The sequence below is a fragment of the Heterodontus francisci genome, chromosome 1 (assembly GCF_036365525.1).
Source record: "Heterodontus francisci isolate sHetFra1 chromosome 1, sHetFra1.hap1, whole genome shotgun sequence".
NCBI classification, from domain to species: Eukaryota; Metazoa; Chordata; class Chondrichthyes; order Heterodontiformes; family Heterodontidae; genus Heterodontus; species Heterodontus francisci.
Window position 1 is genome coordinate 212232145 of NC_090371.1, and position 26508 is coordinate 212258652.

Genomic DNA, 26508 nt, shown 5'->3' on the forward strand with positions numbered 1-26508 from the left:
CCTCTTCCTGCTGCTGCTAGCATTAAGCCAGAATGGGGAGTGGGGGGCCTCCACCATACGGAGAGGTTGCCCAGTGAAATGAGGTAACCTCCCTGCGGGCTTGGGAAGGCCCTCCTCTGTGGGCAATATGTGGCCCACCGAGGGCCCCTGGTGGCAAACAGCCCACCCCTGTAACATCACCTCCCCCGAGCACTCTTCACCCACCCTCACCACCCCGCCCATCGCTGGGGCCGCTGGACTGGCTCTGGCGACCCCGCCTCACTTGCCTGTAGTCTGGGTCTCCAGCGCTTGGCCTGCTCCCAGGCCTGGTGCAGTCCCGGCAGTGGCCACTGCTCCTGTTGGCGGTGCCAATATTACTGATCTGCTGGCCCTCTGATCGGCCAGCAACTATCGGAGGCGGGTTCCCTGTCCTCATAAGGACGGGACCCAGGAGCCAGGCAGTTAAATACCCAAGCTCCATTGAATCGCGCCAGGGGTGGGGGATCTGAAAAGCCAAAACGGGGTTCCAGCAGCCCTGCAGGCACAACTAAATCCAACCCTCAGTCTGCCAGTTTAAATCGGATGGAGGAAAGTCTCACCTTGGCCAGCTCCTGGTTAGCAGAGAAGTGCGGGTGGGCCATGAGAGAGAAGATCGAGAGAGGGAACATGGAAGTGAGGCTCTGCTCAAAGCACTTCCACTCCTCACCTTATTCTCAGCATTTCATATCTTTATTTCAGATTTCTAGGCTTGCAATATTTTGCACTTTCAAGGAAATGGACAGCCAGCCTTTAGCTCTGCTGAAGTCACAGGAGTACGTAGGACTAATAGGAAAAGAAAGAAAATCAATTTGTAGTTTCACAAGGATGTTGCACTTGGTTGTTTAACACTATGTTTAACAATGTCACATTTCTGAATAATGTTTATGAATCATAAACTTCATTACAAAGTTCCCGTGTCACATCTTGCCCATTTTTGCCTGCCATCTGCATTGTGAAGAATTGCACGACAAGAGTTTAAGATGAACAATGTGAGAGGGAAAGATTGTTGACTGTGGGATTGCTTTATGCTCGGGGCTGGTGCCACGGGATGGGGGTTCAGTGCGATCAGCCAGATGGCTGCAGTGCCTCAAAGTGGCTAAAGTGTGCCTGAATCAGCCCAACCTGGATATCGTTGGCAGCTAAGTGAATGGCTACAGGTGCCCTCGCCATATCGGGCTCCTCCTCCTCCTCCTCCTCATCCTGCTCTTCCTGTTGCTCCTCCTCCTCCTGAGATGCAGAGCATTCATCACATTCCTCCTTCTGGATCTCCTGTCCTCGCTGCAAGGCACAGCAGACCACTACCATTCTGGAAGCCACTGCTGATGCATACTGAAGGGCAGCCCTCAAATCAGTCCAGGCACCTGAATCGCATCTTCAGCATTCTGACTGATCAATTACAACTCCCAACTCAGCTGCCTGTGTCCTAACTCGCACCATGTCCCGTTCATTCATCACCTCTTGTGCTTGCTGATCTACGTTGACACCCATTTAAACAACACCTTGATTTTAAAATTCTCATCCTTGTTTCCAAATCCCTCCATCGCCTCACTCCTCCCTATCTCTGTAATCTCCTCTGGCCCCACAACTCTCAAATATATCTGCGCTCCTCTAATTCTGGCCTCTGGGGAATCTGTAAATCCCTTTTTAAACCTCCCACATCGACTCTCTCCTTTAACGCACTCCTTCAAACCTATCTCTTTGACCAAGCTTTCAGTCATCTGCCCCGATACCACCTCATGTGGCTCAGTGTCATGTTTTGTTTTATGATGCCTCTGGAAATAAATTGGGGGTGTTTTATTATGTTAAAAATACTAATGTCATTGTTGTTGTTCATGTGGCTTTGGTTGTACCTTTCCTGGGCTTCAGTGGTAGGGATCCTCATAGGTGTCATCAGCCACGTCCTTAGAGGTCTCCAAGGAACCATCCGCTCACTCTGCTTTGAGGTGCGAATATTTTGGGAAGCTTGACTGGCGCAGAATGAAGGCATCACGGCAGCTTCCTGGGTATCTTTTGGTGTTTGCAGACCAGCTGAACATTCGGTGATCTGAGGGCATCTTGATTGCCACATGTGTCCAATCTATGACTCCGTGGACCTGTGGGAATCCAGCCAGAGCGGCAAACCCGAGAGCTCTCACTGTGAAAGTGTGCACAGTGAGCATTTGCCTTGGTATTCTTGCTTGTGGATAACTGGCACAGTCAGAGGTGGAAGTGCTTTTTTTTTAATACACTGATGTGCATAATTTGGCTACACATTCAAATAAAAGCCACTGCTGATAGCTTGTTGATTAGTTTAAATCCATACACACTCACACACACGCTCACACACAGGGGAATACAGAAACCGCACATTGCTGAATTCGGTCTCTATGGAAAAATGTTAAACATTTTCCACACAACAAATTCCTGAGTTCAATATGATTGTTGGAGAAACTTTTGCACAGTGGGAAGGAAAATAAACAAATATAAGGTCAATTTTGGGTGAAGTTGGTCAGCCTGCTATCTCGGTTGGGAAATGACATATGCTGACAGGAAGTTTAAGGAGTTCAGGCTTTGGTGAAACCACACCTGGAGTAATGTGCACAGTTTGGATTTCCATATCTGAGGAAGGATATACTTGCCTGAGATTCGCTAGATTGATTCCAAGAATGAGAGGGCTCTCCTATGAGGAGAGATTGAGTAGAATGTATCTACATTCTCTGGAGTTTTGAAGAATGGGAGGTGATCTCACTGAACTGTATAAAAATTGTAGAAGACTTGATGGGGTAGATGTGTTTAGGTTGTTTCCCCTGGCTGGAGAGTCTCAGAACTGGGGGACACAGTCTCAGGATAAGGGCTCAGTCATTTAGGACTGAGATGAGGAGAAATTTCTTCAGTCAAATGTATGTGTAGCTTTGGAATTCTCTACCCCAGAGGGCAGGAGTCTTCATTGTGTGTGTCACTCTCAAACTGGTACTCAGCTTTGGAGACTGCTGGGAGTGACAAAACCATGAAGAAGTGAAGTTCAGACCATGGCACCATTGGTCAAGGGACGGCACAGGAGGACCATCATCGTGAGTCTTGCATGGTGTGTCGCCTCCCTGGTGCCAGCATAAAGGACATCATGGACATTATACAGGGGGAAGGGAGTGAGCCAGAAGTTGTGGTACACACCAGTGCCAACAACATAGAGAGGGCACGTATAGAGGTCTTACGGTCATATTTTCAGGAGCTAGGGAGGAAGTTAAAAAGTAGGACCTCAAAGGTAGCAATCTCTGGATTACTCCCAGAGTCATGCACCAGTTAGAGTAGAAATAGGAAGGTAGGGAGGATCAATGTGTGGTTTGAGGTATGGTGCAAGCAGGAGGGCTTCAGATTCTAGGGGCAGAGGGATCTATTCAAAAAGGACAGGTTGCACCTCAACAAGTCCTCATGGGGCGGTTCACTAGTGTGGTTGTGAGGGTTTAAACTAAATTGGCAGAGGGATGGACACCAGCATATAGAAGTAGAAAAGAGGAATAAGGTGCTTAATGTGACAGTGTTGGACAGTACTAGAGAGGGGAGCAGTTCCATATTAGACAGGAGCAGATGAAGAAGGACTACGAGGAATACTAAGACAGGTTTAGAATGCATTTATGTAAACACACAAGGTGTAGTGAATAAGGTTGGTGAGCTACAAGCACAAATATTCATGTGGGAAAATGATGTAGCAGCAATGACAGAAATTTGGCTTAAAAATGGTGGGGGCTGGGGGCTTTAACATTCATGGGTACAAACCTCATACCTCAAACCACGCATTGATCCTCCCTACCTTCCTATTTCTACTCTAACTGGTGCATGACTCTGGGAGTAATCCAGAGATTGCTACCTTTGAGGTCCTACTTTTTAACTTCCTCCCTAGCTCCTGAAAATATGACCGTAAGACCTCTATGGGCGGCACAGTGGCGCAGTGGTTAGCACCGCAGCCTCACAGCTCCAGCGACCCGGGTTCAATTCTGGGTACTGCCTGTGTGGAGTTTGCAAGTTCTCCCTGTGTCTGCGTGGGTTTTCGCCGGGTGCTCCGGTTTCCTCCCACCACCAAAGACTTGCAGGTTGATAGGTAAATTGGCCATTATAAATTGCCCCTAGTATAGGTAGGTGGTAGGTGGAATATAGGGACAGGTGGGGATGTGTTAGGAATATGGAATTAGTGTAGGATTAGTATAAATGGTACTGATGGTCGGCACAGACTCGGTGGGCTGAAGGGCCTGTTTCAGTGCTGTATCTCTAAAAAAAAAATAAAAAAGTGTTCAGAAAAGATAGGGAAGGAAAAAAGGGAGGTGGGGTGGCAGTACTGAATTGGAAATACATTGCAGTGTTGGAAAGGGAGAATGTCCATGAGGGGACAAAATCAGAATCCATTTGGTTAGAGTTGAGAAGCGAGAAAGGTCAGATCACGCTACTGGGGTTATTCTACAGGCCTCCAAATAGGTGAGAGATATAGTGGAACAAATCTGCAGGGAAACCACAGAGATGTGCAAGAATATAGAGTGGTGGTATTGGGGGAATTTAATTACTCATATATCAATTTGGATAATGTTAGAGCAAAGGGAAAGGAGGGGAGGAATTTCTGAAATATGTTCAGGAGAACTTCCTTGACCGGTGTGTTCTTGGTCCAACTGGGAAAGAGGCATTGCTGGATCTGGTGCTAGGGAATGAGGTGGGCCAAATGGACTAAGTGTCTGTGGGGGAACATGTGGGTAAGAGTGATCATCATATCATAAGGTTTAGATTAGTAATGGAAAAGAGTAAGGAACATGTAGAACTTCTAAATTGGAAGAAGGTTAACTTCAATGGGATGAGAGGGGATCTAGCCAGGGTAAAATGGAGCCAAAGGCTGACAGGAAATACTGTAATGGAATAATGGGTGATCTTTAAGGAGGATATGTTTTGGGTATGAGCTAGATACATTCTAACAAGAGTAAAAGTTAGGGAAACCAAAAGCCAGAGCTCCAGGCAGATAGGGAATATGATGAAACAAAAAAAGAGGGTGTATGATGTGAGTGAGGTAAATTTTTCCAGCGAGGACCAGGCCAAATGCAATAAGTTGAGAAGGGAAGTGAAGAGGAAAACAACACTGGCAAAGAGAGATTATGAGAATAGAATGGCAGTTAACATAAAAGGACACCCAAATATCTTCCAATGGCATGCAAATAGTAAATGTGGAGTCAGAGGGTCCGATTAGGGACAAAGAGGGTGATATATGCTTAGAGGTGCAGTTCAAGGTTAGAATACTTAATGAATACTTTGTATCGATGTTTACTAAAGAAGAGGTTGCTGGCAAAATATCAGTAGAAGCAGAGATGTTAGAGGTAACGGATGGGGTGAAAATTGAAAGGCAGGATGTACTGGACAAGCTGGCTAAGTTTAGAGTGGATAAGTCGCCTGGTTCAGATGACTTGCCTTCCAGGTGGGGGGTGAAGATAACAGAAGGGCTTTCCATAATCTTCCAATCTTCCCTAGATATGGGGGCAGTTGCCAGAGGATTGGAGAGTGGCAAATGCGACCCCCTTATTCAGGAAGGGTGTAAAGACATTCCTAGTAACTACAGGCCGGTCAGTTTAACATCAGTGGTGGGTAAGGTTTTAGAAACAATAATCAGGGAAAGAATCAACAGGAACTTGGAGAGATTTATGTTAATTAAGGAGAATCAGCATGGATTTGTAAAAGGCAGATCATGCTTGACTAATCTAATTGAATTTTTTGATAAAGTAACAGAGAAGACTGATAAAGGAATGGGGTGGATGTAGTCTATATGGATTTTAAGAAAGTGATAAAGTACCACATAAAAAGTTGGTTAACAAAATTGAGGCTTATGGAATAGGAGGGTCAGTGTGCAATTGGATAAAAAAAATTGGCTTTATGACAGAAAACAGCAGGTTGTAGTAAATGGTAGACAGTGGAGTTCCCCAAGGGTCAATGCTGGGACCACTGCTTCTTTTGCTATACATAAATGTCTTGGATCTTGTAATACAGAGCAGAATTTCAAAATTTGCTGATGATACCAAACTTGGATGTGTGGTATACAGTGAGTATGCTACAAACTGCCTGCAACAGGACATAGATAGGCGAGCAGAATGGGCAGACAAGTGGCAGCTGGAATTTAATACAGACAAGTGTGAGGTGATGCATTTTGGCAGAAGGAACTGGAAGAGGCAATATATACTTAATGGCGCAGTTCTAAAGAGTGTGCAGGAACAGAGGGACCTGGGGATGCATGTGCATCTATCTTTGAACGTGGCAGGACAGATTGAGAGAGTGTTAGCAAAGCATATGGGATCTTAGGTTTCATAAATAGAGGCATAGAGTTCAAAAGCAGGGAAGTTATGCTGAACCTTTATAAAGTTCTGGTTAGGTCCAACTAGAGTATTGCGTCCAGTTCTGGTTACCACACTTTAGGAAGGATGTGAGGGTCCATGAGACAGTGGAGAGGAGATTTACCAGAATGGTTCCAGGGATGAGGGAATTTAGCTACAAGGTTAGGTTGGAGAAGCTGGGCTTGTTTGCCTTGGAGCAAAGGAGATTAAGGGGAGATTTGATAGAAGTGTACAAGGTGATGATAGGTTTGGATAAGGTAGACAAAGAAAAGCTGTTCCTATTAGCTGATCGTACGAGAACAAGGGGACACAGATTTAAGGTTTTGGGCAAGAGATGCAGGGGCGATGTGAGGAAGAACTTTTTTATACAGCGAGTGGTAATGACCAGGAACTCGATGTCTACGAGGGTGGTGGAAGCAGAGACAATCAATGATTTCAAAAGGAAATTGGATGGGTACATGAGGGAGATAACTTGTAGGGCTACAGGATAGAAGGGGGAGTGGGACTGACTGGGTTGCTTTACAAAGAGCTGACATGGACTTGATGGACCAAATGGCATTCTTCTGTGCTGTAATGACTCTATGACCTTATGGCTGTGGATGCTCAGTTAATGAATATGTTCAAGAAAGAGTTTGATAGATTTTGGGGCACTGAGGGAATCAAGGGTAATGCGGATAGGATGGGAAAGTAGAGTTGGTGTAGTTCAGCCATGATCTGATTGAATGCTCTTATTTTTTATCTTTATTTTTTATTATGTTTCCATGTTTTTTTCCCTATATTCTTATGAGAGAAAATGGGGGCTAAATTCATTACAGCATAACTGGCAGTGCTTCCAGTGCAAACCCATAATGGGAGGCCCAGGACTATCCTAAAGTGGCTCTCAGGCTTCATTGTATTAACTGAGAAACCTGCCATCACCTGTCACACTTCCAGAGGCAACGTGCCTGTGTGGCCGGTTGGAATTTGGGCTGCTTTCCTTGCTCAGCTAAGTCCTGGTGGGAGGAAGGAGAAAAAGAGAGGGCTGAGCATGGACTGGCAGCAACCTGCATTCCTGCTCCTCCCAGCTCCACATGAAGTTAAGTATAAAAACAATACTCATATTTTTGGTGGCGAACCTTTAAGAACTGCTTGTTAGGCCACTTGTAAACCAGGTAATGTTGAGCGAAGCAGATCAGAATTAAATATTTTGGCTAGAATAACAGAGGAACTCAAAACTGAACTGGGGTTTTGCATGGTCTGAACACAAGATTACAATATCTACTAAATAAATGACTAAATAAATTACAGCAAGGACATTCCAGTTAACTTTTGGCTGATTGTGTATGAGTCATGAAATCCAGTGGTTGTCAAACTTTTTTGGCTGAAGGACCCACTTTCAAAGGGAATAATATCACGGACCCCCTCCCGCTCAAACCCCCCCATCTAAACAATGATGCTAGGTAATACTCATAATATCAAAGTGCTGCATGTAAAGAATGTTTTAATAATGCTTTTAAGAAAACAGGTATTTACTTACAAATATCAGTGCGCCTGCTTCTCACTGTAGTGTCTTTCTCTCTTTGGTGTGATGTTTGGCAAATACACTTGTAAATCATTCTCCACTTCCAGATGGGACCATTGCTGCCATAGCATAAAATTATGTTTCACAAATGTATGGTGTCAGGGAAACTCACCTGGTGCCCGTCACCAGCCTTGGTAATTGCGGGTCTACCTGGTGACCCATGTACTGCTCTTAGTGCATGCTCCCCTCCTAGGTGAGACAGCCAGCCCACTCTGCACTGCACATGTGGCGGGTGTACTCTGCTGCTACCTCTCAGCTCACATCAAGTTCGCTTCCAGCCGTTGCTCATTCACTTACTTTTGACTACGATGCCTCCTGACCATGGCACCCTGGGCTTTTCACCATGTTGCCCATCAGTAAGGCCGGTTCTCCTCAATGACCACTTTCCCATTATTGCGTGGATGCTAGTTTGAGAATCACTGATGTAATCTGTCCTTCAGCTGTAAATAGGACAGCTAATGTCGGAAACAGTGTCAGATGAATATCATGGATGGGTCGGGACCCTTATTTGCATTGTGAAACAAGACTGTGCTCCTTTCAGCCAGCTATCTGGTACATGTTCCGTTCAGGGATGACCAATTTCTGAGTAGGGTCCTTAAGAATGTGTTAGGCTCCTCATTAGCATAAGCAAGTGGCATAACGCCTCCTTAAAGGGGCCACCAGGGACCTCACAACATCCCAAGAGCCCAAATAACATCACACGTATTTCAGGCAGCCGACAATATTGGATCTCTTTCTATCATTTATACCCGAAATTATGGCCACAACAATGTTCAATTTCTCCAACAGGGTTTCTATGCCTGATATAAACTTTTCAATAGGCTGCATTGATTTCCCCTTTCCTCATGGAAATAAAAATGGGAAGAGATGCACAATGGGTTGCCAACTCACTGTCACCTTTGTCACACTATCACATAAAGTCAAATGACCCATAAACAGTTGCATTGTTTTAATGTTATCTCCTGCACTGCTCCATGCAGGACCCTGCCAATACCCTGTACTGTTTCGTGTCATTTTCAGAGTGGGTATCATTAACAGGATGTGGTCGAGAGGCCAAGGCTGTAAATTTGCACATTCATTGTTAATTGGTGCTTAAGTCAAAAGATGAAGGGTCTGTGTGTTAACATGCATTAAACTGATTCACTCCAGGGGAAATTTTTGAGAGCCTGGACAGCAATATATTAGCTCATTAACTCTTATCGCACAGAGCAATTTTTTCCTGCATGTTGGCAGGCTATTTAACTGGGTGGGGTGGGACTGCTCGGTCTGATTCCATCTTCAACCAACATCCATATTTTCAGCAGCAGTCCCTGTATAACAATCAGAAGCAGGAACTGTGGCTGATTTTTCCCTTTCCAGCTCAGGTTGCTGAGGCTGGTTGTGTTGCTCTGCTAATTGTTGGCTCAGCAAAGGGTAGCGATCAAACCTGGGACATTCCAGATCCAAGTGACTCAGCACAACACCACACAATATAGAGGTCCACTCACAGTTCAACGTAGAAGTTAAAAAACAGGTTCAAACATTAGTGAGATATCCACCCTTCATAGTGAATGAGTGGAAAATACACGCACCCATGAAGCAGGACACACAACACAATTGAATCACAAAAATATAGAAAAGGCAAAATATATAGGTCACAAAATTCAGTTACAAACCGCCCGCATTTTTGATGTTACAGGTGCCATTTTGGCACTGCTGAGCACCTGGTTCATGACTCTGCACTGCAAGACAATCACACGTGGCCAGCATGCATATAATGAAAGCCATTCTGCCATATGAAACGTCATTGAGCAGACCATTGTGGGGCTTAACCAATGCTTCCACTGCCTGGAGCACTCTGGAGGAGCCCTGCAGTGCTTAGCAGAGCCTGTGTTATGATTTGTTGTGGCCAGCTGCATCCTGCACAACCTCACCATCATGAGGGGACAGCATAGGTGAGCAGCTGAGGAGGAGGAGCAGGAGGAGGAGGAAAGGAGAAAGGGAGGAGGTTACTAACACATCCCCTTTCCGGCTGGGCTGTCCGTCATTGGCTTATCCGACTGCAGTACTAGTCAACAAACCCCCAATTTCCCCATTCTACGACAGTCCTACACCTTACTATCACAGTGTCCTTTTGGCCATAATGCTGAAATAAAAGCCACCACTATACAACTATTCCAAACCAACTATATCAACCTAATTATGCTATATTCCATACAAAAGTCACCTAATCACCCTTGTGCATTTCCTCAATGTCTGTCTTCCCTGTGCCTCTGCCTGTCCCTGTGCTCCTATGCAGTGCTACTTCAGTGGATGCTGCATGGCTGATGGAAAGCTGCTGACTTTCCCTGGGGGAGACTGCAACTGGCCTTGCAGGATGTCCTCGAGCAGCTCTGTGCCTAGTCCTGGCTGACAGGCAACAGCAAGGACACAGGTGCAGTGGCAACGATGGGGGAATGGGCATTGTCATCCTGAGTGAGAATAGCAGGTTCATGCTCCATGGAGCCACCACCACTCCCCCGAGGTGGAGTCTTAACAATCCAAATAACCTGTTGGAGGGCGGATTGCTGGAAAGCTGTGTCATCCTGCAAACCCCTTTGAACACTGGTATCTGCAGCCATGATGGCAGCAATCTCAACATGCAGAGCAACAAGCTGAGATTGCATGACTTTAGTCTGAGCTTCCACTGCAGCCCCCAAACATTGGGTACCTTCTACTTGTGCTGCAGTGGAAGCTGAGACATCAGTCATCAGACTCTGCATCACTGTTGGGTCCACAGGTGTTTTCATGGAGTCAGCCACCACTTCCACACTGGAAATAATGGGCTACAGGCTCAGTGCAAAGCCATGTGCCAAGTTGGTTCCGGATTCCGCCATGCTCCTTGACAGTGACAGCAGTCTTTCTGGCAGGAATAGCAATGCACCAAGCATTTCATTGTGCAAGCCCATTGGCCTTTTACTGTAAACCACCCTGTCAAAGACCTCATGTGGACAACTCCTCCTTTCCGGGAGCTGGCACATGTGTTATAGATTCCCAGTTCCGAAGAAGGGTTCCACAGATGCTGCCAGACCTGCTGAGTGAATCCAGCATTTCTTGTTTTTGTTTCAGATTTCCAGCATCCGCAGTATTTTTCTTTTATTATATTGTTATAGATTCCCCCTGCCCTAGCTGCAGGCCACTCCTGCCCAGCGACTCAACATGTGCAGATCCCCCCTCTAAAGTATGCGCAGTCCCAGTATCTGAGCTGGTAGCTGCGAGTGTCAGATCGAGTGACTGTTTTTTATCAACACCAGTCTCTTGTTCCTCTTGCACTTCATGCTCCTGCACCACTGCTTGGTCAGGCTGCAGTTCCTCGGTATCTGAAAAGAGAAAGGCACAAGAGGAGAGTTGTGGTGAGGGGGAGGGGGTGGGGTGCGACAGGTGGGGAGAAAGCAAGAGGTGCATGCTTAGACCATCAGCAGCTTGAAAATCAGTCGACATTGTGGAATGAGGGAGAAATGGGATATGACAAGGAGGATTAGGTCTGAGTATGTCATTATCTTTGATGGTTTCAGCTCCACCACTGTCCAAGGCCTCAGCCTTGGCCATTCCAATGATGGTGAGCACAGTTTCCTCCATCGGGGTGAAGACATGAGGACGTGCCTGTCCTCTGCCGGTTAGGTGCTGCTGCCTGCGGTTGTGCTCCACCATTTCCTGCAGGGGAGAGGGAAATGTGTCAGTGAGTGTGGTGAATGTGTTTGGGTGATGTTCTTGTTTTGGTTGAATAACTGGCAGTGTGTACAAGCTGAGATGTGGGTGTGAGGCTTGCAGCAGTGCTATGTGTGTTTTTTTATTTGTTCATGGGATGTGCGCATCCCTGGCAAGGCCAGCATTTATTGCTCATGCCTAATTGCCTGTGAGAAGGTGGTGGTGAGCCACCATTACAGTTGAGGTGAAGCTATGAATCTGAGGGATGAGTTGCAGTTGACAAAGATTGTTGGTAGGTGAGTGAAGAGGGGGGTGATGATGAACTGATCAGTGTGTGAGGCTAGTTCAGTTGTGAGGATATGGCAGTTGAAGATCCATTCACTCATCTTGACCCCTTGTGTGAGATCATTTAACTTCTTACTGGCACTGCAGCCACTGCAATACACTGCTGGCATTGACTGAGACAGCTCTCTGCTCCCATTGCCTTCTCAGTGTCTGTCTGGAGGACCTCCTGGTCCCCTGTGGACAGAGAATCTCTCTCCACCTCCTGCACCAAGGTCTCCATTGCTTCATCAGAGAACCTTGGAGCACACTGTCTGCCCTGATATGTCATTAGTCAGTGTTCTTCCTGCTCAGAATGTCTTCTCTAGCCAATTCCAGCACTTGCTCCAGTCAAAATACACCTGCCCTTTAAGAGGTGCATGTTGTCTTTAAGTAGTGCAAGCTAGTTTTAAATGATGCTAGCCTCACACAAACCTGAGTGCAGCCACTCAACAGTACATTTAGTGCTGGGCTGTATGTATCTATCATTCAATTTAATGCGCAGCACAAAGTCTTTGGGTCTTATCCAATTTTTCCCCCTAATTGTCCACAGTGGGTTACACAGAAATCATTTTCTCATGAAAGTAGATCCATCTCTGAAACTGAATGCAAAATTAAAAGTGAAACAAGTGTAGCTTTAATTTTACAGTGTATAATAGCTGTGAGCATCAATGCTTCGAGCTTATCTAAAAACAATGGCTGAAACTCAAATACACACAGGCAAAGTTAAATTCCTCTGTACAGTAATCCATCACTATCACACTACTTGTTGCTTGGCATTTTAAAATGTGTCAGATGTACTTTAGTCAACATCTGTGAAACAAATGCCAGAATGAACTACTTACAGATGTGTAGAAGCAGCTTTTGTTATGTATTTGTCTGCCACATTGCATTAAATACTCAAACAGGAATTAAATGAAATTACAGAAATGAAGAATCATTCTTGCTTTTATTGCATTGTAGGGGAGGTGGGGGATTCATTACAAACACAGTAAGTCAGAGCTCGTCTGAGACAAGCTTCATCGCCATAGACCCTGTAATTTATATAATTTAACAAAACTTTGATGTGGGATTTATATTCTTTTGATGGTACTGTCGCTGAGGCTTTTATATCCTTATGTACATCAATGGAACATTTTCAGAAGCAGCCAATAATTATGCCCATTTAACCATATAGAATAGTCACAATTGGTTATATATAAAAAGGGAAAGGATATATCTCCCCTAAAACTAATCACACAGGCATTATGTAACATCCTCTATTGTTTTGCAGGAGTGGAGAGGATGTTTCGTTCCTTTTTCATCGACTACAGTATTTAAACAACTCTTTATTAAAAAGCATTGATTTTGCATTACCTTTCTTCAGTCAACATTTGAATTGATTTGAACTGACTTGAATCAAATTGAATTGCTGAATCTGCCTCCCTGCAGTACTTGGTACATTCCCGTGAAACTATCATTATGGTCCCTGATGATAAAAGACAGGGGTTTTTATATACTGAATACATATGTGAAACAGATCTTTCTTCCTGGATTCTAGCATCTAACAGCTTAGTGACATATACTGCGAAATATCACAAGACTTACCCAGTGGTTTCAATTTAAATAGCATGCCAAAGGTGGATAAAAGCCTATATTTGGCCCTAAAGACCTTTCAAGAATATAATAATCCACACAAATACTCGGCCTGGTGGATGATGTCTGTTTTCGAATATTGTCTGTTGATATTCACAACAAAAAAAAGTTCAACGCTGATACATAACCAACTCTTTGGAACAGGTAATCAAAGTTCTTTGAGGGCCCAAAATGAGATGATGAGTTCAAGTCACAATCCATCCTGTCTTTAGTTCCATTGCAGAGGGTGTCATTGATACAGTTTGAGACATGGAGGAACGTGCGAGCTCTACTCTTATAGCATTTCGCAACATTGACTGGAACCTTTTAGTTCATGCTATCCTTCCGGCTGCTACGATCGGCAGGGTTATTGTGTTCATGGTTTTTCCAATATAAGCTTACATGTTTGGAGGTATCATTCATGGGCATCACATTCATGAGAGCCTGGCTCTGGCAACAGCAGCACAAACAGGACTGAAAGACACACAAATAAATAACATATTAGCTTCCTACTCTCCCAACCAACAGAAGCAGCTGTGGTAAAAGGACACAGAACAATGTCTTATTATTGTGTACACTTCTAAACACAAGCCGAAACGCAAGGCGTTGATTATGACTCAATGCGGGATCAGTATGTGGTTGTCTTAAAGCGGCTGGCTCATTGGAGGAACAGAATGGATGCCTTGGAGATTTTAAATGCCAGGCCTCATTTTAACATTGCAAGCCTAACGCTGTGGGAATGATGTGAAGGTCGGTGGAAGGGAGTGAGAATTAGGGCGGGAGCCAGATGATGCTCGGACCGAAGGGAACAGTTGGGTAGGGGGTTTGTAGAGCCAATGCTGGCCAGGGGATGAAGAGTGAAGTTCACAGCAGCAGATTCTCAAGTATTCCTTGCAGAGCGTAGAGGAGTGTTCCTGCTCCTCCTGCCCCCAACTAATCCTTCCAAAATTTAGTCCACTGAGCAGGCAGGAAGGAGTCGCACCTAAAGCTGTTGACTCCTTCCTTACATATGTATGTTGGGTCCCAATGAAGTCACCAGAACCTGACTGCAATTATAACTGAAGCCTGAGCAGGCAAGCCACTGTCACTTTCCCACCAGACGAAACTAGTTAGGTCCTTCCAGGAAGAGGAAAAGGACAAGATAGGCTTCTTTCCTTTGTGATGCCAGGAGACGCAGTAGTGCTTCCACTGGGCCCCACAAGGAAAGCTACGGGCACCCCTGTCACAGTTCCCCCCACCCCCCCCCTTCCCAAACATGAGACTCCAGAGACACAGTTCTGCAAGCCAGTCCTGCTACCTACCTGCATTGGCGGGTGACCTCTGGGTTGTACGGCATTTTTTCTCTGACTTCCTGCTGACTGCGTGCCCATTCCAGGCAGGAAGTCAGCCAGCGTGATTTAAATGAGGTCCAGGCATTAAAATAGCCCTGGCCTTATTTCTGGAGCAGTGGGTGCGCTTCCAACACACCTAGCTTAAAACTGCCCAAAACCCACCAGGAGTTAAAATTAGAACCATGGTGTTTAGTTGTCACCTAGTGGTTGGCAGCAGTAAGTGACACTTTCGAATAAAAGACCAAGCTAAGACTCAAGGAAGGCATTTACTCTGGTCGAGAAAAAGCCTACCTCAGCAAGGGCAGTGAGTTCCAGGTTACCCTCCTGTTGAGTCAAAGACATCCCATGGAGATAAACAGGAAGTCATTTTTGTGACAGTATTGATGGGGTGCGAGTGGAATATCTGCCAAATGCCAAGAGCTTATATTTTTCCCCTTGCAGGTAGAAATACAAATGTAACTAACTGCTGATTGTTTCAGTCAAGTATGGCTGTCAATGGCTTTGATAGACTTTGAGGTAAATTTGTAGATGAGAAATAAGGCTAGAATATTTATTTTTTAATTCAATCTGAAGATTTGGGCATTGTTGGCAAGAATGGCATTTATTATCCATCTCTAGTTATCCTGAGAAGTTGATGGTGGGCCTTCTTCTTGAACTGCTGCAGACAATGTGATATTCTTGGTAGCAATGATTCTCTGGCTTGTACTCCCTTTGAGCAGGGTCTAATACTGCAAACACTGCATTGCAGAATTTGTCCTTTTATATAACAGACCCAATTCATAAGTTAGGTAATATGTGTGATCTCATTTTCACTGAACTCCCTAAGAATCACATATTCTAATTACACAACTTTATAAAAAAGTTTCTACCTGGAAGCAATTTTTAAATTTCTTGCTCACAAAGTACAGAGCGATAGGGTTTATACAGGAGTTCAACGTTGCCAGATTGAGGCCAATGAAATCCAACACTAGCAGGAAACTGGGAAAAGAAACAAATAGAGTTAATGTCAGAGCATTCTTGTGTAATGTAAAATTCTCTCCGAAACTGTACATTTATTTGCTTTCATTTGCCCTGCAACTAAAGATCAAATGAATCAATTAACCATCTCATTGCAGCTACTGTTGTGTGACTTAGTAAATCCACTTCCCCTTTGTAAGGAGACACGCCAAAATGTTGATGCTTGAAGGAGCCTGCTTGCCATTTAGTGTGGTTTGCCATGAACTTTTTCCCGTCAATGTGCAGGAAAGGCAGATGTAAAAACTCACCCAGATTAAATCAACCCTCATGTGTCATATGCACATTTATACATTTTTATAAAAAAAAAGAACTGTGTTTAAAAAAATTCTTCATCCAATCCGGATAGACCTTGCATGACATGACATGAGGTTCCTTGCATTCACAACATATCTGGTACATTTTTTTGTGTACTTTTTCCTAGTCCGCTTTAAAATGGATGAAAAATGCAACTGGAAATTGTTTGCATCCAGGTTTGCAGGTGTGCTCTGGGAGGATGTTGAGGGGGCGGGGGAGGGAAAGACAATCAGGCCATCTATGTTCCTCTGAAATACAGAGTATTCATTTTGTTTCTTCTAGAATAAACCTACATAAAGATTAAAAGAAAACACATAAAGACTATTGAACTTGCAGTGGGAAATGTAATTGATGCCATCAACCTTTGGGCCTCATTTCAATGTTGCCACTTCAATGTTTGCCCGTTTTGGGCAGAAAGTGTCAACTGACCAGTGATGGGGGAGGTTGGGGCAAAGATCAGGCAGCCTGGCAGCCTCCTGCCAGCACCAAGAGAAGGCTGCTAGCAGCAAGGTAAGTCCAGGAGGACAATGTCAATAGGATCTAATGACTGGAGAGGGTAGCTAGGGGCAGCAAAGGCCCAGACTTTCCATGTGGGGCTTAGAACAACAGTCTTCCTCCTCCTGGTCCTGTTAAGGACACTTTTGTTTAAATTTACCTTCAACGGCCACACTGGTTTCCCGACAGCAGTACCTGGTGGGGAAGTTCAGCACTGGGTTAAAATGCCATTGGAGTCCCACATGCACCATGAACCCTGCTTTGCATTTACTAATGAGGCTCCCATTACAGTTTAGCAGAAGCCTACTTTGCTGACAAAACCAGTGGTGTTAAAATTGCTGATTGCCAGGACTGGAGTGGGAAACGGAGTCACTTCATTTTAACTTCTCGTCAGTCCTTTCCCACTGATCTGGGAGTTACAAATCCTCCAATAGATGTGAGTACAATATAATACAAATTGTCGTTTGGTATTACAGAACATGTGTATTGCTGAAAATAGCGACATGTTGTCAAAGCTTTTCCTCTTGCACACATCAGGACAACATGCAAGAATAACCAACGTAAGGGAAAACAACAACTTATACTGCATGAGAAGAGAGTGCTGATTGGTTGGCAAGTGGACTCTAATTGGTAGAGGCGTTGCCATGGAGAATGCACCAGTTTACAGTGACTGACAGTTAACTGCCAAGCTTTGTTTGAAATTTAAACGAGGCAGCTTGACTCTGGACCTCCCTCCTACCTCCCTCTGGACCATGACCCTACCACCGAACATCAAGCCACTGTCCAAAGGACTGTCACTGACCTCATCTCCTCTGGAGATCTTCCGTCTACAGCTTCCAACCTCATAGTCCCGCAACCCCGGACAGCCCGCTTCTACCTCCTTCCCAAAATCCACAAACGGGACTGTCCCGGCAGACCCATTGTGTCAGCCTGTTCCTGCCCCACTGAACTTATTTCTTCCTATCTTGACTCTATCTTTTCTCCCCTGGTCCAGTCTCTTCCCACCTACATCCGTGACTCTTCTGATGCTCTACGTCATTTTGACAATTTCCAGTTTGCTGACCCCAACCGCCTCCTCTTCACTATGGACGTCCAATCACGCTTCACCTCCATCCCCCACCAGGATGGTTTGAGGGCTCTCGCTTCTTCCTTGAACAGAGGCCCAACCAGTCCCCATCCACCACCACCCTCCTCCGCCTGGCTGAACTTGTTCTCACATTGAACAACTTCTCCTTCAACTCCACTCACTTCCTTCAAGTAAAAGGTGTTGCTATGGGTACCTGCATGGGTCCTAGTTATGCCTGTCTTTTTGTGGGATATGTCGAGCGTTCTTTGTTCCAGTCCTACTCAGGCCCCCTCCCCCAACTCTTTTTCCGGTACATTGATGACTGTATCGGTGCCGTTTCCTGTTCCCGCCCCGAACTGGAAAACATTATCAACTTTGCTTCCAATTTCCACCCTTCTCTCACCTTTACATGGTCCATCTCTGACACTTCCCTTCCCTTCCTCGACTTCTCTGTCTCCATCTCTGGGGATAGGTTGTCTACTAATATCCATTATAAGCCCACCGACTCCCACAGCTACCTGGACTACACTTCTTCACACCCTACCTCCTGTAAGGACTCTATTCCATTCTCCCAGTTTCTCCGTCTCCGACGCATCTGCTCTGATGATACTACCTTCCATGACGGTGCTTCTGATATGACCTCCTTTTTCCTCAACCGAGGATTCCCCCCCACTGTTGTTGACAGGGCCCTCAACCGTGTCAGCCCATTTCCCGCACCTCTACCCTCACCCCTTCCCCTCCCTCCCAGAACCGTGATAGGGTTCCCCTTGTCCTCACTTTCCACCCCATCAGCCTCCATATCCAAAGGATCATCCTCCGCCATTTCCGCCACCTCCAGCGTGATGCCACTACCAGTCGCATCTTCCCCTCCCTTCCCCTGTCAGCATTCTGAAGGGATCGTTCCCTCCGTGACACCCTGGTCCACTCCTCCATTACTCCCACCACCTCGTCCCCTGCAATCGCAGGAGGTGTAATACCTGCCCATTTACCTCCTCTCTCCTCACTATCCCAGGCCCCAAACACTCCTTTCAGGTGAAGCAGTGATTTACTTGTACTTCTTTCAATGTAGTATACTGTATTCACTGCTCACAATGTGGTCTCCTCTACACTGGGGAGACCAAACGCAGACTGGGTGACCGCTTTGCGGAACACCTCTGCTCAGTTCACAAGCAGGACCCCGAGCTTCCGGTTGCTTGCCATTTCAACACTTCCCCCTGCTCTCATGCTCACATCTCTATCCTGGGCTTGCTGCAGAGTTCCAGTGAACATCAACACAAGCTCGAAGAACAGCATCTCATTTACCGATTAGGCACACTACAGCCTGCTGGACTGAACATTGAGTTCAATAGTTTCAGAGCATGACGGGCCCCCCATTTTACTTTTATTTTTAGTTATTTTTTCTTTTTTTCTTTTTTACATTTTTTACAATTTTTTTGTTAGTTTAGTTTAGAGAGATACAGCACTGAAACAGGCCCTTCGGCCCACCGAGTCTGTGCCGACCATCAACCACCTATTTATACTAATCCTACACTAATTCCATATTCCTACCACATCCCCACCTGTCCCTATATTTCCCTACCACCTACCTATACTAGGGGCAATTTATAATGACCAATTAACCTATCAACCAGCAAGTCTTTGGCATGTGGGAGGAAACCGGAGCACCCGGAAGAAACCCACACAGACATTCATTTCATCTTAGTTTGTTCAGTTTGCTTACCCACTGTTTTTTTCATGTTTGTACTTGCTGCTGTTCAATCTTCAGTCCGTTAACACCCTATCTGTACTAATACTTTCTCTTTCAACACACCATTAACATATTGTTTGCCTTTGCTCCTTGACCTTTTGGTCAGCTATGTGGCTTTGTCCAATCTGCACCTTCTCCTTTGTTATCTCTTGCCCCACCCCCACCTCACTTGCTTATAACCTGTGACATTTTTAATATTTGTCAGTTCCGAAGAAGGGTCACTGACCCGAAACGTTAACTCTGCTTCTCTTTCCATGGATGCTGCCAGACCTGCTGAGTGGTTCCAGCATTTCTTGTTTTTATTTCAGCTTGACTCTGATTGGTCAAGGCATTGCCCTGAGGAATGAACCAGCGAATGGCTGGCACTTATTTTGTTTCGCTGAAACAGGCACAATGTGTGTACTTTTTCTTTCTGTCTGCAAAGAACAGGGCCCTGTGTATTAATATATGTAGCTTACAGTGCACTCAAATGTGCCACACTGCGAGCCCTACTGACAATCTTAAATCGGTTTTCATGTGTAATTCTTAGCACACTGAGGATTATTTAGCAAATGTTGTTCAATCGCAGAATCACATCTAATGTTGGACGCTGTGTTTTGAGTTTTGCAAGCACGGGCTGGTTGCCTATTGCGAACAGCACTCCCTAAGTACTGTGCTGGAATGTCAACCTAGATTCTGTGCTCAAGTCTCTGGACTGGGACTTGAACCCTCATCCTTCTGAGGATGTGATTGTAGGATATTTGTGCAGTGAGTACACTTAGAAATTAAAATGCCTTGGGGCATTCTGAGGACATGAAAGGCACTGTAGAACTGAATGTTCTCTGGTGTGTGAATGCTCAACAGGTTTTTATGAAACACTTAAATAAAAGCAAAATACTGTGGATGCTGGAAATCTGAAATAAAAACAAGAAATGCTGGAACCACTCAGCAGGTTTGGCAGCATCTGTGGAAAGAGAAGCAGAGTTAACGTTAACTCTGCTTCTCTTTCCACAGATGCTGCCAGACCTGCTGAGTCGTTTCAGCATTTCTTGTTTTTATTTATGAAACACTTACCTGGTACTGCAGTTATTAACTGCCTATTTTAAACAGGTAATTTTAGACAGGTTAGTAATTCTGTTAGGATGGTGGGGGAAGAAGTTTCATATGAACTCATTAATAATTCATGTCAGTACCCACAAAGTGAATGCAAGGTTTATGCAATGAGTAGAGTACTTGTTGATCTCACTTACTTGAGGAGTTCACATCTGTTCAAATCATTTTCTTTGTAAATAGTTTTCTTTAAAATCCTGCTCAGATGGAGAGGGAACCAACACAGAGCAAAAATCACAACTAAAAACAAAACTGTCTTGGCCACCTCTCGGCGCTGAAAGATAAACACACAAAATAAACTTTATTTTCATAGATATTAGCCACTTATACAGAGCCTCAAACAAAACTGACGTTTTTCCACACAAGTGTTTGTAAATTGAGGGCCTGTGGCAGGAATCCTTTGGATGGATTTAGCAAACAGATGGACCTAATCAAATAACAAACAGCACATGCTGGTGAAAGGTCATGGGGAGGTGATTATGACTTTGTGTGATCGTGTAAATTGTGCGATTAAATAAAAATGGAGATATTTAATAGGAGTTGAGTAGATACTGCCTATTTCACACTATGACATAAAGTCAAAATTACCCCCATTATCTCCTGCGTGGTTAGCTCAGTAAAACACATGGGCTAATTTTAACTCTTCCATTCAAGTCAATGAACATGAAAATGGGGAGGGATGTATAACTGGCAGCTGGTCTAATATCACCTGTTTTATAATACCACCAAAGCCAAAGTTACTCCCATTCTAATGTTGCTTTCCTCCTTGGAAATTACAACCACAAAACAAGAACCTAAAAACTGAGATAATGCAATAACTGACATTTGCATGATCGTCTTCATGTAAAGAAAACGGTTGTTTCTCTGAGCGTTCCACTGAAATTATGGCAGAAGGTTGGTCCAACATCCCAAGAGTACTTATTTAATAAGGTCAAAAAGGAGAAAACACTCAGTAGAAAAAAAGGAAAACTTATGACAATGTTACAGAGAAGGAGAACTTTTGAAAGTAACGTGAAAGATCGGAGGGAATTATGCAGGGCAGAGCACAGTAACTGCAAGAGATATGTTTCTAATTCACAAATCTCGATTAACCTGAGAAAAATCACCTGATTCTTAGTCCATACATGCCAATCTGCAAAACCCAGAAAGTTGATGAGCATCTTGGAAAAGAAACACAGCCCCACAAAAGCTGACAATGTTAAAAACAAGGTACAACTGAAAAACAAGCCCTGAATGGAGGCCTAAGTCCAAGGCTACTATCTGAAGGTGGCTGAATATGTTACAATTATCTTTTTTACATCGGATTTCAAGATTTTTATTAGTATCTTGGGGTCACATTCCACAATTTTATTGGTTTTTCTGTGATAACTGAAACACAACGGTCTTACATATAACATATAAAGAAGTATTTTCGATGGGAGTACACTGGGATAAGATCTTGTCCTGACTAAAGCTACAGCTATACTCAATAAAATATCAGTAGCATTATAGTAAAAAGAAAACAGAAGTGCAATTTTTGCAGGACTGGGTTTAGAATATCCGGAAATGCAAATGTTATCTCTCGGGGAAAATCTGGGGTCTGCCCTTCAAGATAATTTTGATTTTTGATACATTTTGGGGAATTTTACAGCATTTTAAAGAGACCAATGAACATACTCAGAGGAAAAAATGCAGGTTGAGTTTCCAATAAACTGCAAGTATTTCATGTTCACCTTGCTCAGAATGCTAGCGGTTGGCAACAATATTTGTCACATATTTCCATGGTAACAATTAAATTGGTCAAACTTATTAATGGCTATAGACGCTTCTTGAGCAATATGGATCAAGCTGACTGCTTATTTCCGATGTTGATTTTGCCATAGAAAGTGATGGCTTCTATGCTACTGGAATATTTGTAGAATTCAATTGTTCTGAATTGAATAGATCTGTAGTAAGACAAGATCAATACATAGAGTTTTGTTTTTGTGACTGGGGGTGACATTACACATAATTTTTTTCTTGAAGGCTTTATCTTTGGTTAGTTGTCTTCCTATGAAGGTTAAGTAGGTTGGTAAGAGTTCATGACTGAACGAAGTGTACATTGTCTGTGGAGGGAATAAGCTTAATGGGCCCAATGCCTTTTCTCTTTCCATGTTTTCCTATATTCTTATGTGTACAATGGTGAACATTTGAAATAAATTAGAACTACTGAGCTCAAGATAACAAACAATACAAATTTAGTATGAACATACTGAGGCTGAAATTGGTCTTGAGCTGTATGCAAGACAGGCAATAGCGAATTAGCAGCAAGTTTTACACCCCGTCTAATTTTCTTTTCCATTTGGAATGATTTCCTGAGATTGCATCCACGCATTCTACAAGACTGCTTCACTGAATCTGGCATGTAGGTTTGAGCACCAGATTCATGAGGCACTGAGTTGAGAAGTAGAATGTTATATAGAAAGCCAGTTGGTGAAGGGTGATACTGGAGCCAATCTTTACTTAGTCTTATATTTATTTGCAAAGTGAAACATTACAAGCATATACCTCCTGGCTCAAGAACACACTGTCTGGAATTTAATGGTGAGTTGGTGGCCCCACCCACCAGCTGAAAAGTCAGGGGAAAGCCCTCTTCTGCCGGGCCTGGAAGCCATGCTGCTATTTTGGATGGCCCAGGCCCTTAATTGGCTTCAGTCAGGGCTTCTGCCCCTCAGAGGCAGGATGTCCCACCTCCAAGAGCTGCCAGCGAATCAGAGGGATGGTGGCTCTTTGGTCCCAGCAGCACCACTGGGAGCTGTGGCCACTGCTAGGACTGCACACAGCAAGAAGAGGATGATGGACACCGGCCTCCAAAAAGGAAAGGGGGGCCTCACTGGGGACAATTGGGTAAGCATTGGTGAGGTGGGGCGGGTCAGAATCTGGGGCAGAGGGGGTTGTTTTGCAGGGGGGTGGGGGGGAGATGGCCCTTGCTGCTGGGGGTCCCTCCATGGGCTACTGGGTACCCGCAAAGAGGCCACCAGGTATTACTAGGCGGCCTCCGCAGGGGCTGAAGTGCCTGTCTGCCGCTGGTAAAATAGCAGTGAAGGCAGGTAAGTGACGGGCATGGCACCCCCCCCCCCCGTCTCCCACGAGATTTTACTGCCCCCCCAAATCTCCTAGCCCACTCTTGGGGGGGGGGGTCTTAAATTGCAGCCACTGTTTCAGTAAGTGTCTCTTTATATGTGCTCAAGTAAAACCCCAATTAATGCCCGCCACCTACATATAATTAAACATAACTGATATACAATTAACATAGAACAATTTTGCAGATTTTGGAGACTGTACACTGACAGTGTACTGATATTACACTTCACCACAGCAAAAAACAAAGCATAGCTGGATCATTCCAAACCAACACTGGCGGCAATTACTGCTTCAGTCTTTCGACCACCAGTTTGTAAAAAGTGGACAAGAAGGTTATTTGCTGTAGAAAGAATAATGGGAAGTAAAAGATCAGGAAATGGGGTGTTTAAGAGAACAAGGGGAGTTGAGGCAGCATGAGGCCAAAATGGTAAAGGAATAAACTAAAGAGAGAATGGAAGAAAGGGACCATTTTCGCTAACTTAAAGGCTATGACAGCAGAGATGGAGATTAAAACAGGTGGAAAATTAGGAGCAGCACAAAAGCCTCGGTTGTCATTTTTTCTGTCCAAAATGAAAAGGAGTGAGATTAACAATAATTTATTTTGAGCAATCTGCTGTTGCTTTTGAAGATCTGTTAAGCTTTCAGAAAAAGATCTTTCAGTTTTTCACTGGTGAAAATTAAAGCGACCAAGTCGGGAAGTAAGAACAAATTTACTTATGTGAGCAGGGAATGCTGTTGGAGGATAGGTACCAAATTGAGAGTATCTTCAAATAGTTCTACCTCTGGACTTACTTGCTTTGAGTCTGGCCCCCCCATAGAAAGCACTGAACTGACCTTGTGATATTTTTATTTGGAATTATTAATGGTGCAAATTATTTTATTGGGAGCTTCAATTATTAATTTGTTCATAACAGCTGTCACTGCATATAGCTGGAAGGGATGGGAAAGATATGTGAATTCTGCACAAACTGCTGAGACTTGGACAATTCAGGAAATATCTGCACACTTTGGAACTGGGAAGCTAGAACAAGTACAGACTTCGGCATAGCTGCTTTATGACATTAACTGATAGTCAAAAGATTTTACCCGTTTCAAGTGCTCACTCAAGGCAATCCTCAAACTCTTGTTCCTCTTGTTCAACATCTCACAGGTCATTAGAGTGTAGAAGAAAGCGGTGCAGGCCAGGGGCATGCAGAAATAAAACACAAACAGCCACCAGTCCTTCACATTGATGTAGAACTGAAAGAAAACAAATAACATTCTGTGAGACAGAAAGAGGCCAGATGGAGCATTCACAGAAAGAGCATCTTCAACTATCTATACATTTTCTTTTAATATTGAAAAACCTAGTTAAAAAGCCAAGGCCCACAGTACATGACACTACAATGGCTTAAAAGAGCAACAGGCTAATTTTCCAGTTGATTGCAATGGTGGTATAACTTTAGCAGGGCAAGAGGCTCCACTCTTCAATCTGACCAAATTCCAAAGATCAGGGTCATTTGAGGAAATCCGGTGGTCTTGATTACCCTTTAATTTTTAAGTCCCCCTGCAAACCCTTAACAATGCTGAACATCAGGAATGTATGGTGTTCCTTGTACCTTGTATTACATATAATTTGAAGTGTTAGAAACCCTGCTTTACTAATGACATACTATTCAGCTTGCCAACTCGTGTGCATTCCTATTAGTGGTGCTATATAGCACACTTCTATCTGCAGATGCCCCCCAAGAATCAGAAAGTCAATTGCTGAAGTGTTGGACAATCTTTTCTACTTCCCAGTTTTTATTTAGATTTCAGATACTTAATTTTCTGTTGCGATATTCAGTAATTAACGGTTAGAGCTGCAGATTACATTTTGTTTATAAGATACATACTAATGTTTCATTTGCACTTTTTCTGCAGTCTTAGAAGTTACGTTCCCCCGGTTCTGAATTTCCCTCTGGTACATGTTGTTCTTGGATTTAAATGTCAGTGAAGCTTTCCCCACTGCTCTGTACCCAGCTACTATGAAGAGTATGTGTGAAGTCTGTGTTGATTTACTCCCCCTACCTCTACACTACAGTTGCATATCATTGTTATCTGCACTGTAGTTACACCGACAACACACAGTTCTCCCTCATCACCACCTCTCTTGACTCTCCCACTGTCTCCTATTTGTCACACTGCTTGTCCAACATCCAGTACTGAATGGGCACAAATTCCCTCCAACGAAATAGTGGGAAGATCAAAGCCATTTGGCTGAATTTTGCAGTTAAGCCGCAGGTCCCAAAAGCGTGCGCCTTTTCTGTTCGGGCGGGGAGCGGCGAGCTGCACATGATATTCCACTAGCTGGCCAATTAACAGTGGGGAGGCGTGGGGCTGTCCATTGAGAGGGTGGAGGTGGGAAGCGAGGGAGTGGAGGAAAAGTCAGCTAATACTGTGGCAGATATTGGTGCCATATTTAAAGGCCATTTACTTTTTTTTAATTCTTTCATGGGACCTGGGTGTTGCTAGCAAGGTCAGCATTTGTTTCCCATCCCTAACTGACCTTGAAAACTGAGTGGCTTACAGGGCCATTTCAGAGGGCAGTTAAGAGTCAACCACATCGCTGTGGGCCTGGAGTCACATGTAGACCAGACCAGGTAAGGACAGCAGATTTCCTTCCCTAAGGACATTGGCGAACCAGATGGGTTTTTTGGACAATTGATGATAGTTTCATGGCACCATTACTGAGACTAGTTTTCAATTCCAGATTTTCTTATGAATTAAGTTTATTAATTAATTGAATTTAAATTCCACCAGCTGCCATGGTGGGATTTGAACCTTTGTTCCCGGGGCATAAGCCTGGGTCTCTGGAATACTAGTCCAGTGACATT

General features: G+C 44.3%; 1 protein-coding gene across 1 annotated transcript in view; it reads right to left on the reverse strand.

The window, feature by feature from the left end:
• Window positions 1-12535: 12535 nt before the first annotated feature.
• Window positions 12536-26508, reverse strand: part of ednraa (endothelin receptor type Aa) — a 55738-nt gene continuing 41765 nt past the window's right edge. Inside the window, exons 4-7 of the mRNA XM_068041291.1 lie at window positions 24740-24892; window positions 20692-20825; window positions 15713-15821; window positions 12536-13986 (exon numbers count right to left, since the gene is read on the reverse strand). Of these exons, the coding sequence (XP_067897392.1) occupies window positions 13840-13986; window positions 15713-15821; window positions 20692-20825; window positions 24740-24892 (543 nt within the window). The 3' untranslated portion in view covers window positions 12536-13839. The remainder of the gene's footprint in view (window positions 13987-15712; window positions 15822-20691; window positions 20826-24739; window positions 24893-26508) is intronic.